The 13,183-nt window shown below is 41.1% G+C and overlaps 1 protein-coding gene across 5 annotated transcripts in view; it reads left to right on the forward strand.

The window, feature by feature from the left end:
• Window positions 1-13,183, forward strand: part of LIN54 (lin-54 DREAM MuvB core complex component) — a 38,998-nt gene that overhangs the window by 22,940 nt on the left and 2,875 nt on the right. For 4 of the 5 annotated variants that reach the window (XM_064450414.1, XM_064450415.1, XM_064450413.1 and 1 more), the window contains 10 exons: window positions 580-725; window positions 2,242-2,400; window positions 4,475-4,691; window positions 5,438-5,511; window positions 5,666-5,863; window positions 7,707-7,798; window positions 9,051-9,122; window positions 11,449-11,551; window positions 11,745-11,882; window positions 12,586-12,788. In XM_064450414.1, coding sequence (XP_064306484.1) covers window positions 580-725; window positions 2,242-2,400; window positions 4,475-4,691; window positions 5,438-5,511; window positions 5,666-5,863; window positions 7,707-7,798; window positions 9,051-9,122; window positions 11,449-11,551; window positions 11,745-11,882; window positions 12,586-12,788 — 1,402 coding nt within the window. The remainder of the gene's footprint in view (window positions 1-579; window positions 726-2,241; window positions 2,401-4,474; window positions 4,692-5,437; window positions 5,512-5,665; window positions 5,864-7,706; window positions 7,799-9,050; window positions 9,123-11,448; window positions 11,552-11,744; window positions 11,883-12,585; window positions 12,789-13,183) is intronic. The other variant, XM_009508429.2, reaches the window with a different exon arrangement.

Raw genomic sequence — 13,183 nt, forward strand, 5'->3', positions numbered from 1 at the left:
GAGTTACACCATTACCCATATTTTCACGGAGTGGCATATATTCTGTTAGGCAGTGACAAAAACAACCACCAACACAGAGAAGAAAAAAAGACAAACTTGAGTGTAGACAGACCAAACGCCTTTTTCTTGGTCACAGCTCATTTCTGATGGCTGAGGTTTTAAAAGTAAGTACACCCCACCACCCCACAAAAATGCTCAGTTTCTCTGTACATTGGCAGCAGTCCAGGGAGTTCCTAGGGAACTGCCCATTGGTTGGGCATTTTGCACAATGCAGGTGTATTGGAGGGCTGCGTGCCTCAGGATGCTGTCCTGGCTTTAAAGAATTTTCAGCTGAATGTCACAGAAAGCTCCATGTACATTTTGGCTTTTTTAAGCCCAAGCGAACTGTACTTTTATTTGCAATAATACCAATTATTTTCTTTGTTCCTAACTCTAACTTAAAGGATGCCGATGTCCTTCCTACCAGGTAATACACCCTCAGCAGTAGGGATCAGTTGCATGATATGCAGAGAAAACTTTGCTTTAAAAGTTAACATAAAGAAATATGACTTGAGCTGATGGTATCTTCATTGTTTGTAGGTAGGGTTCTTTCACAGTCTGCTCCAGGAACACCACCAAAGACAATAACGATCTCTGAGAGTGGAATCATTGGATCATCTTTGAGTACAACGACACAACAGACACCGAATAAAATAGCTATCTCGCCACTCAAATCCCCTAATAAGGTAAGGACCTGATTCTGGCTGCAGTCTTCTGTCCCTCCTGCACAGTGGTCTGAATGGAGCTCTGTGTCTTTGCTACAAGCTGTTTATGATCCCGCCACTTCAGAGTCTCCATTGCACATCACGATGCTCTGCGGTAATGGCCTAAGCTAGATTTTTTGCAATTGGCTTCCTTACTCTGGTTTTAAGTAAATATGCATTACTGCATTAGTTTCCCATTCCTGCCATTTCTTGCTATTCCCTAAGCATCCATTCTGAGAGCAGCTGTTCTCGTTTAGCAAAGTGCTTGAACAGTTGTGTTTCTTTTTTTAATGCCTTTATAAAACATCTACAGGCTGTTTAAGATGAGACCTCAATGATGTTAATAGGTCAGCATTTATTAACCATTGGCTGCTATCGGGTAGAAAACTTAGTCTTCCCTAATCACGTTTGAAACAAATGAGGTTTGCAGTGGTCCTTGACAAATATAGAGCTGGAGATTGGCACAGGTAGGCGAGAGATAGAAAAGGTAACTTGTCCATTGTAAGTTGCGTTACAGAAAAGTGTCATGGTGACGCTTTTATTTTAGACTTGATAAAATTGTCCTGAGAAGAGGACTATTGCTGGCGAAAGGAAGAGTCGGGGGGACAAGATGCATAGTGCGTGCAAACTAAATGTGTATAAAAACTAGTGTAAGAGTAAAGCATCATCTTAGTTTGGCAGTGCTCTAGCTATGTAATATTATACAAATGGAGTGGAGGACTTGTGTTTGACAACTATTAGTGAGGGAGGCAACATGAGGAAGAAGTTAAAAAAATTATAGAATCAAAATTAACATCGGGGGCGAAAACACTCCTTAGGGTTACATCTTGAATTTACTGTAGATAAGTAATTCTAAGTATATTTTAAAATCAAATGGTTTCAAAAATTGGGAGTCGTCTTAAAACATAAAGAAGGAAGTGTAGAACAAAAAGAAGACTAACCTTCGAAAGGGTGTGGCTATATAGAATAGAGTACTCAAACACTGCACTCAGCAGAAATGCAGTCAGAAGACTAGATCTCAAAAGGAATCTGGAAAGTACACTTGAAAATACTGACATTCTTATACTTTGGCTGAATCAGTAGTGTAATGTGAGATTTTTTTTTCCACAGCTCTCCTTTAAGATTTCTGTTTATGATGAAGTAGTCATGGTAGTGACTATAACACTGTTATTCAGAAAAATCTACACTGACAATGCTCAGGCTTCAGTGGGCTAGTTTCCTTAAACAAACAAACAAACCCAAACCAAAAAGCAGAAGCAGTGCTAGCTTTCTGCTGGGGCCTTTTGGTGCTAGGAACCAGCCTTGAAGATTCTAACGTGTCTATGTGCTGTTATTGCACAGTTGGACCTGTGTGAGCTGTGATTAAATACAGCACCCTTGTTCACAGAAAGAACTCTTTGTACTGGTGGAGAACTGTACTTTCATGAGAAGGGGAATGTGTGTGTGCAGGGTCTTGTATCCTGTGCAGAGATTTAAACTGCTTCTTTGTTTTTCCAAGCAGCTAACAGTGGTGTCAGTGGCCTCCCAGCCTCCCAACTCCCCCCAGAAGACAGTGGGTGTCCCACTGAATGTAGCATTAGGACAGCAGATCCTCACAGTGCAGCAGTCAGCACCCTCCTCCCCTGGGAAGGCTATAGTCAACCACACAACTGCCCAGGTACAGACTGACTTTCCTGTGTCTTCTGGCATGCCTGTCTCATCACTTGCAGGGAAACTGGAGTGTTGAACCACAAATTGGCAGTGATCAGTCCCAAAGTGTTCTTGTAATGGTGTATGCTTAAAAATTAGCAAAAGCATTGCCCTAAGGAAGCACGTTGCTTCTTCAGTTGAGCAGTGCAAACCACTGCAAGCCCATGCAGGGGCATGCTGTTAGAAAGCAGCTTTCAACCCTGGAAAGCCCACTTGGTACAGGTTCTTGTCTCCGTACTCTGAATCTCCCAAGTAACTTTAAAGGCTCCCTATGACACGAAGCAGCATTTTTTGGGTGGGTCTATCAGTGTTTCTGTACCACTGACTGACTAGGGCTCCTTTGCAGGTGTTTCTGAGGTTTGCAACAATGGAGTTCATATTCTTGCGGTAGAAGTCTGCATCAGCAAGACACCACGGTCTGAGACCTACAGAATTAGAAATTATTAATTTCCTGTGCCTCATTTCTAGAAAAATATCGTGGTTTTCCATAATAGCTTTGATAAGTTGATTTGCATTAATGAATGACAAAACTGACCTTTCTTCATCTTTTGTAATTGTAGGTGAATCTTTTTCTATCTTAATGTCTGTATTCTTCTTTTGGTAAACATAGTATGTATGAGTGTAAATAACCAGAATGGATATAGTAGGGTGTGGACACAGCTGCATATACAGCACAAGAGCAGAGGCTCAGACAGATTTTGCCAGTCTCATCTTACTGATACAGGTGCTAACTTGAATCCTAAATGGATATGGGGATGTGGACACCAGCATGATTTGAATTCATTTCAGAGTAAAACTGAAAAAATTTTTTGGAACGGGTGTTAAAAGGTTAAGTCACTCTAATGCAAGCACTCTAAGTGACAAAAAGGGGATGGCTGTGTTCTGATCCAAACCTATCTGACACAACACAAGGGTTTCACCTGTCTTCTCTAGGCTCGAGAACATTCCTTTAAAAGAACTGTCACTTGAGTTTTACAATTTTCCGAGTTGTTCTTATATTTCCAGTGAAATATTTGCAAATTGAGATTTCATTTATGTAGCTGCTGAAGGCTGGGGAGCTGGGAAAATCTTCCAACAAGAAGTCACATCGTACTATCAACCAAATTTAATACTAAAACTTAACGCCAAGGACAATGATACATTTAATCTCGGTATTAAAAGATACTGAGTATATAAAGCTGAGCTCCAAAAGAAGTTATATGGAAGGAGGAATAATCCAAGGTTTGAGGTTGTCAGCAAGGCTGGAAAAAGAAGCCATTATCAAACCGGTAGGCTTATAAACATATATAAATAAAACAATTGCTTGTTATCGGATTGTAGTTTGAGAGAAATTGGAAAGAAAGTCTTGCAAATTCCAGATGTACCGTTATTTCAGCTGTGAGGTAGCCCAGGTCTGCTGAACTCCCTGTCTTTCCCCTTTTTGCCTTTTCTTAATAAATGTGTTTTCCTACTCTTCATTGTTCTTGCATCTTTCATTTCTCAGCTTGTGCCCTCTTTCTCATATCTTCAGCTATCAGTTTATGGACTCTGTTCCAATTCCTTCTCAAGGGCTGCACAGTGATTTCTATGTATGAATCACAAACTGTCTTAATAGGATGTATCTGTACACACAGAGATAAATCATGCCACAGTCCAGCACAAACAGTTCTGCAAGTTCTTACCATTTGTTTTTATTAGCAGGAATTTTCTAGGTTTGTTCGTTCCTTGACTCTTGAATACAAACCAAGAAATGTTTTCTGTAGTCGCCTGAAATATTTTTGGCAGATATTGTATCTGGGGAAGTGGACTGAATCACCCTACTCATGTAAATAGTAGTTTGGTGTGGAGCTTTGAAAATGGAACTGAGTTTGCTCTGAGCTGTTGAGAGGTGTTTAATCTCCTCACATCTGTTTTACTTTTGAAAGCAAAAATGGGACTAACTGTCTTGGTTCTCAAGTATGCGAATGGATTAAAGAGTTGCTCTTTAACAGTTGAGGAATAAACACTGATGTTCTTTCTACCTTTGTACAAGTAACTTTGTGCTGTCTGTGTTGGCTTAACAGGCTGTGAAATCAGCAGTGCAGACTATTACTGTAGGAGGAGTGGGTACGTCTCAATTTAAGACAATTATTCCCTTGGCCACTGCACCCAATGTTCAGCAGATTCAGGTACCGGGAAGCAAGTTCCATTATGTCAGACTTGTTACTGCCACAACAGCCAATAGTTCAACCCAATCAGCCAGTCAAAATCCCTGTACAAATACGCAGCCTCTTCAACAGGGTAAGTGCTGGTGCTAATGTATTGTCTGAAGTTTATTCTTTTTTTTTTTTCTTGTGTTTTGTGAGGATTAAAATGAGTACATAATAGAGATCCATCAAGACAGCCAGATGTATTTGGTTTTGTGGTAGACTCCATAAATTTCATATTCTACTGTAACCTCTGGTTTGTATGTGGAAATGCTCCTCTGTGTCAAATTGCTATGTCTTTGGGCCTGAATTTCTGGAGCATTTTAGGTTGCTTTTCCCTAGTTTCCAGCTTTGTGGGTGATTCCTGGCAAGTCCCAGATCCTCTGTGAAAAGCACGAAGCCAGGACAGCCCACAGACATATTGCCAAAACTCCTGCAACATGAAGAACCTGCCATCTAAAGTGCTTTAGAAGTGCCACATGTTCCTGCTGGTTTCTGTCCATGCTTTCTGTGATGGAATAAAAGATTTCAAACCAAGGTGTGGGTTTTTATTCTATTCTCCTCTTGCCAAGGGAAATCCAGTGTCCAGAGGAGCTCTGCACCCAAGCTGCCTTCTAAGCCATTGATGTGAAACGTGTGCACACTCTTGTGCCAAATACCTGTCTACATAGGTGTTCTTTAGACATAAATGTTACGTGCCATGAGTTTGGTGAGGTAATCTCAGTGCATAGTTACAGTATTAAATACCTTTGCATTATGCACATGTGAAACTCTGGAGGACTGAACTGTGGACTTTGAGTGAATAAGGTGTGTTAATGTGATGTTGTTTCTTGATACTAGCAAAGCCAGTGGTGGTGAATGCAACACCAGTACGGATGTCTGTTCCGATAGTGCCAGCACAAACTGTGAAACAGGTGAGCTAAACATAAAAGGCATACTCCTGACTTATTTTGGCTGGACAGGAAAAAAAAATCCGGTTTCAGCACTGTGATTGTGTTCTATTAATAAAAGTGCATTCTGAAACAACAGAACAATTATTTCATAAAGAACTTTTTTTTTCCTCTCCAGGTGGTGCCCAAACCGATCAACCCAACTTCCCAGATAGTTACTACTAGTCAGCCCCAACAAAGACTTATTATGCCAGCCACTCCATTGCCACAGATACAGCCAAACCTCACCAACCTCCCACCGGGCACTGTACTGGCACCAGCACCTGGCACAGGAAACGTCGGGTATGCAGTCCTTCCAGCTCAGTATGTCACACAGGTATGGTGTTAACCCAGAGATAAAAAAGGAAACGGTGCTTTGTGGAACATACTGCCTTCCTCTTAAAGGTTTTTGCTCCCCAACTGTCACGTAACACTCAGGGGACAAACAGTTGCTCTTAAGGGATCCTTGGCAGAATTATGACGGCGCTAAATCGTAGTTACAATTAAACCTTTGTTTTCTTAACAGGATTTTTTTATTAGCATAGCATAGAATCTATAATCTGAATAGCATAAGATTTCTGTAAGCAGAACTGGTGCATTATGATTTTATAAGCAGTGTAGTACAGAATTTATAATACAACTTATAATTTCTAATCACCTAGATCTTAATTTATAATTTCTAATCACCTAGGCCCTCTGCAGATTGGACCAGATTGTTAATAAATGGTTTGCTTTATCAATATAATCATAATCTAGACTCGAAAATCATATAAAAGAATGAGTCACTAACTCAGTCCTCAGAGGAAGCAGATGTCAGTGGAGGTGTCCCTAGCCACCGGGGGGTCACAGGTCTTGCTGTCCAGCAGCAGTTCTGATCCAAGTTCCTCACTTAGGACTTGTAACTGCGTGATTTTATAGACAGTGCTCTGTGACCCTGTCACAGAACAGGGAAGTGTAACAGTACATTACCACCACCTGGTTTTCTGGGTGCTGGAGACCTTAATGGCCAGTAAGGAAGGGAGTAATTGGCCTGGTGCCCAGGAATCTTGAGGCCGGTAGTGAGGGGAAGAAGAAATCTGTTTGTCTACTTGGTTCACAGGACCTTCAGGGCCTTCATAATGAGGGGAAAGGGAATGAATATGTGACCCACTTGGTGTCAGATAATAGCTGCTCGCATTATAAAATGGTGTTAGTCATGCTAACCACGTTACCATGGGTCAGTAGCAGGGGGTATCAGTCACACCAACCCAGGTCTAGGGATTAGGTTTTTTTGCTCTTTGCCAAGATCTGACCAACATTTGGAATGAAAAGGAGAGTAAATGGCATGTTCTGCTGAAGGCTGACTGGCCAGTCTGTGCAAATAAAGACTGTCAGCTCATGGCATTACTGGTACCAACCTCATTTCTGGTTCCTTTCTGTCACAGCTGCAGTTTGACCCTGAAATCTTACTGTGTTCTTCCAATCCTCTTCCACAAATCTTACCTTAAACTAAATAATACCATTTGTTGGACCTCTCCTCAGAGGTTTTGTGTTCTGGACACAATCTGTCCCCTTTGGCCTGGTCCCAGTAGGTCCATATCTTGTTATGTGCCAGTCTGTCTTTAGAACCTGTCCCAGCAGGAAAAAATAGCTGCACATAGTTAATATAAAAGAATTTGGCCCAAAACAGTGTCATTTGACAGGTTCTTAGGAGATCTTGTTTTTTTTAATGTGAAAAACAAACTGTTTGTCCAGGTATGCAGAGGAGTTGGAATGTAAATAATTTTATTTAATTTTGTAATGAGTGGCTTATATATTGAGGAAGCTACTGCAGTAATTCGTGCAGGAAGTGATCCTGCTCTATTAGGGTCAGGGTTGCTTAGGAAAAGAAGGGGGGAAATGAGTACATTTTCAGGAGCTGGAACTGTTTCTGGTCTGAACATTTCCATGTGTAGCCTGTGTTATCTGTATAGCTGTAGACAATGTAATCTAGAACAAAAATATCTAAAATAATGTTTTTATGCAAAGTATGGAGGCAGGAGGTTGCTGCCTTGCCCGATTTCTACAGATGTCTAAAACTGTACTTACAAGCATGTTATTTCTATAACAATATCTGGAAACCTAATTAAAAGCATAGCTACACATCCTCTTGTGTATACTTTGATTTCTTTGGCTACACATTAACCTTTTTGTTTTGTTAGCTGCAACAGTCGTCATATGTATCTATAGCAAGCAACACTGGCTTTACAGGGACATCTAGTATCCAGTCCCAAGCACGACTACCATTCAATGGGTGAGTGTCTTGCAAAAACAAACAAACAAAACCCAAAACAAACAACACAAAAAACCCCTGCCCCACCCTAACAAAAAAAACCCTGCAGTATAGGCTGCTGAATGAGCAGCATCTTTCAGTCCCATTATAAGGAAGGGTGGGAGCTGAGGTTTGAAGTTTGGTTTGGGGAATTTTCCAAGAAAATCAAGTGTACTGTGGTGTGGTTATTACCTCTGACTAAAGGACATGGATCTGTCTGACAGCTGAGCCAGTCTCTTGATCAAAGCAGTGCTTTCCTTTCTGTTTTTTGAACTTGTGTAGCAGGAGATTGACCTGAAAGCTCCCTGTTGCTCATTCTTCATTTTGCATCAGCACCTGGGAGCTACAGGCCTCAACTATTTCTCAACGTTGCTGGAAAGAGGTACTAGATGATACAAGAGCTAGATGCTTAGCATGTGCATAAATCCAGCTGAACAGCAACATGGAACTAAAGTGCAAAATGGATCCTGATAGGAAGCTTTGGGTTTTTTCAGTCTTGTATTTTTTCTTTAACAATGGAAATAATGGCTAACATATTATTTTCCCTTTGCCAATCCAGCAGGCTTAGCGGTTCTGCACAGTCGTCTTGTATTATTGTTTACTGGAAACTGTAAATGCCAAGGTGCTTTTTGTTGCTGTCACCTTAACTGATGCAAACTAATCCCAAATCCAGATGCAGCTATTCAAACGAATGGGTTTGACTTAATCTCCCTGGTATTATGTGCAGAAATTGCTGGAGAGGGATGGAATGAATCTCGTCAAAAGCGATTAGTGACACAAAATCTGAGTTTTAAGAGTAATTAAAGACTCTGATATAAAGTTTATTTATGAACTGAATGCCATGTTTTGGCTTGTTATTCCAGAGATATTTTTTTCCCTTTAATGTCAACTAGAACACAAGAAAAGGCACAGTCATATTGTGTGAACCTTGTCTTGGTCTAGACCCCCTGCATGTGGAGGAGTTCCAAGGATGTTTTCAGTTTTGATGCTTCTTCTAGCTTTAAGCCTCATTTCTACTTCAGGCATGCAGCCAGATTTGCAGCAAATAATCCAGCTCTTTCTGGGTTAGAAAGGCACTATATATAATAGTTACTTAAATGCAGTCAGCCAAAAACCTAATGCAAGGGGAATAGAAAAATTTAAGTGTTTATGATCTATTTACCTTAATTTAAAATAGGAAGAAACTGATAAAACAGTGTGTGTGTGTCTAAATGCACCATTTTCCCCCTCACAGAATAATTTCTTCTGAATCTGCAAACCGCCCCAGGAAACCCTGCAATTGTACTAAGTCTTTATGTTTGAAACTGTAAGTACAGCTTGGTTTTGGTTTGTTTTTAAGCCGCCTTTTTGACATCACAAATTTATGCCAAGTATTGGAATATACAGTTTTTAAGTATGTCAGAAATATTATGTCTAGTGCTAATTTAAGGTTCCTGTTGATATTGGTGGAGGTGTTGCAGTGTCTGTGTAATTTTGTAACTCCTGGGAGCTATATGTATGCTAACATTTTATAAAGTTCTAACTTTGTAGCCTTGTTGCCTGGTGGAGCCTATTCCACTCAGCAGCTGTAGTTGCGTTGTTTTTGTTGCATGAGTTACATGACATCCCAGGGTATCATCAGTGGGTATCTGCTATACTTTGGTGAAGCGTGTCAGTAATACCATGCTGTATCAAGTACTTCAGAAAAACTGGGCTGTGTATCTTTTCTTAAATGACTGAATAGACAAGTGATTCTTCACTGGTAGGTCTGAGTCTTGCTCATCCTCATGACGTATTTTGCTGTTCCATTCAGTGTCTTTGTAAGAATTTGACATAAAAGATTTTAAGCTGAGGAGATGTTAAGTTTCTTTTAACTTGAGGCAAAGTCAGTTTACCAGTCTTGGGACATAAAAGGAGGAGGTACTGAAATTAATCTGTTGTTCCCTGAGTCCTAGATAATGAAGTGGAAATCAGTAGTGTGCTGCTCAAAGGGGAAGTGATGCAACAGATTCTGAACCCAAGTTAAGAAGTGTCTTTTCATACTTTTCAGTTTGAATAACCTCACAATAACCTCTGTGTGGGGAGGTGTGTCCTGTGCTTCATAGCCTCAAAAGTGCCTGTTGCACAGAAGATGTAGAAAATGGGAAGATGTGTAGCTGTTTTTTCAGATGTTTTACAACATATGTGACTGACTTTGTAGTGTAAAATATATGTTAGATGCTTATGGTTTTCCACTTATTTTGGTCTTTGGCGGCTGAATGCTCTGGAAATTCTGGGAGAATAATGGCATCACTGGTGATGCTTTGCACCTTCAGAATGCTGTGTTTCCAAATTTTTCTTGTAAATTATTCTAATTATATCTCTAAGCAGCTAAGCATTGGTCAGAGCAAATGGCTAACCCACTCTGGCAAAGATACTTTCTTGCTAGTAAAACTCTTTCCTGTCTGGAAGGGGGGGTGGTTTTTCCAAAATGAATAGCCTATAGGCACATAGCCTATTCTACAAAGAAGAGAACTCGGAGAAGTTATTTGCTTACTGATGCTCTGGGTTGATGCTGGCACTGTTTGTTTTGGAAACCAGGACCATTCCACTACTGAATTTTAAACAGGACAGAAAGGAAAGTTATTACAAGTTGTAGAAGCTTTTGATGTAGCTTGTTCCTGGGACCATTCAGGATTCTAAAAATCACCAAAATGCAATTCAACCTGATAAGGGTTGTAGTGGACTCCAGGGCAACCCTAATCTAGTTCTTGTAGTGTTGCCCTGGGCAAGCCACAGGAAGCCAGTTTTGCAAGGGGTTTAAGCTCCTAAAAATAAACATACACTCCCAGCAGGATTTTGAACAGCAACTGAAGAGGATCAGCAGTTTCTATCAGCTGTAGCTGGAGGTGGTACTGGAAGCATTGAAATGTGCCAGAGTTTGTAGTGGCCCAAAGCCATGTTTGAGCTGGGGATGAATGTGGTGCTGCTTGTATCAGATCTGTGTGAGGTAGCAGAGGTACATAAGAGGCATGGCAATGTGATTGGCTTTTCCTGTCAATATTTTGCTGCTTTTTATTCATATACTAATCCCTTTAAAAAGTCTCTGATAACTACAGTTTTATCCTCGTTCAGATCCTTTCCCTAGTTACCTGTGCTTCAAAGCCTATGAGGTGTACTGCTTGTTATTCCTTCTCTATTCTTCCATCCCTGCTTTGGCCAACTCTGCCTCAGTTCACAGCTGCAAGCAACCTATGGGCAGAACTAACAATAAAAGGCTTGTTGCTGTGTTGGTCAGTCTGCCTGTTGACTGGCATTCCAGTTGGTTGCCTTTTGTTTCGGCTGTTGAGAGCTCCTGAAGGCTGACTTGAACTGGCTATGAGGCAGCTGCAGCAGGATAGCCCTCAATATGTGGGTCAGCCACCCAGGAGTTGCCCTAGGGGAAAGTAGCATTAGCTCCTTTTGCTGCTATGGGGACCTGTGCTATGTGAACATCAGCTAAGGTGGGCACCCTTGAGCTATACCACTTGTATACATGGAGCTGAGCATAGGTGACCCTTACCCTTATTGACGCATGTGCATATCATCAGACTAGGAACTTCTGCTACTGCCATCAGTACTAATGCCGATGTAATGGGCATGTTTATAAACACCTTCTGCATCTTCTGTTTCAGGTATTGTGATTGTTTTGCAAATGGTGAATTCTGCAATAACTGCAACTGTACAAATTGTTATAACAACCTGGACCATGAAAACGATAGGCAAAAAGCAATAAAGGTGAGGGGCGTCTTCCCCTGCCCCTGGGATGAAAGCCGTTTAGCTTGTGTTTTCTGAAGCTACGGCACAGGGCAGGGTTGGATGTATAATTCCCTGATCTCCTCCCACATGTGCAAGGCTTAAGTTCTTTTATTGCACCTCTAAATTCTGTACCCCGCATGCAGTTACTGACCCTTTGGGTCTGCATTGACAGGCCTGCCTTGACAGAAACCCTGAAGCCTTCAAGCCCAAAATAGGGAAAGGAAAGGAAGGAGAATCAGATCGGAGACACAGCAAAGGGTGTAACTGTAAACGCTCGGGATGTCTCAAAAACTACTGCGAATGTTACGAGGTATGAGGTATTATCTCATCTTAAAGATACTGGCTTTTTCCCTTTAGTGCTGCAACTTCTCTGATTTGCTTTGTTTCTCCTTTGTTTTGCTATAATGTTTTCTCTCTATTCTTTTCTATTGCTATAATGTTACCTCTTATTCCAGCAGTTTGCATGTAGAAAGTAATGTATATGGTAAAACTGATCACTTCTGTTATATAAGTTTAATTTTAGACCATGCGGCAACTTTGAACTCAGGCTTGGATTTGTCCTTTACTGAAGAGCAGTATTTTCTAAAGAGATCTACTGCACCAAGTCCCTAGGAGGAGTTGAAGCAGCATCCTACAGATGCTCTGGGATAGAACATGTCTGTGGAAGACAAAAGCAAAAGTTGTTGTGTCAGTTAACTGATCAGTCTGTGGCTGTAGAGACAGTGGCAGACTGACCTCTCTCAGCTCATCCACCTAAATTCCACCAGAAACAATAGGTTGGTGAAGAAAGGGATCAGTGGGAAACCATTGATTTGCATTTGATTCAAGTGTATGTTCTGGGAAGGCAAGTCAGTTTGAGGTGAGAATTTTGAGGAAAAAAACCTGCTACTTGGGGGCTTCTAGTGGCTAATTGGTAAGAGATTAAAACAAGATCTCCTTTTTGTTGTGGCTTGTCATAAAGGGAGACAAGGTTGCAACAGGTTTCTCATGTTTTGTTTGTTTCTTTCTTTCAGGCAAAAATCATGTGTTCTTCCATATGCAAATGCATTGGCTGTAAAAATTTTGAAGAAAGCCCAGAGCGAAAGACATTGATGCATTTAGCAGATGCTGCAGAAGTTAGGGTCCAGCAGCAGACTGCTGCAAAGACAAAATTATCTTCCCAGATCTCAGATCTGCTGACAAGGCCAACACCAGCACTCAGCAGTGGTGGTGGGAAGTAAGTTAATGCAGCACCCTGTTTCAGTTGCTTCTAATGTGTTTCTTCTTTTTGATGTGACAAGTATGTCCCTGTCATCTTTGAATGTTATCTGTGTAAGCTGTAAAAGCAGGAGCACTCGGGTGAATGGAGCTTTTTGTTCATGCAACTGCTTTCTGTGGAACCTAGGTTATGACAAGCGTAGCTGTGTTCAAGCACATAACTAGGTGTTATCTTCTCATGGTTGCCTATATGCTCACAGGAAGCATGAAGTACAAGTGTCTCATTTACTGAGAGGATGTAATCGTTGAGCTGCCCTTATGGTAAAAGCTGGAGAATCGTTCAACGTACCTGGGCATTTCAAAGTCTACTTCAAATTGTACATCAGTGGAGGCAGGCACCAAAGCACAACAGCC

Source organism: Phalacrocorax carbo, chromosome 4, assembly GCF_963921805.1.
Source record: "Phalacrocorax carbo chromosome 4, bPhaCar2.1, whole genome shotgun sequence".
NCBI classification, from domain to species: Eukaryota; Metazoa; Chordata; class Aves; order Suliformes; family Phalacrocoracidae; genus Phalacrocorax; species Phalacrocorax carbo.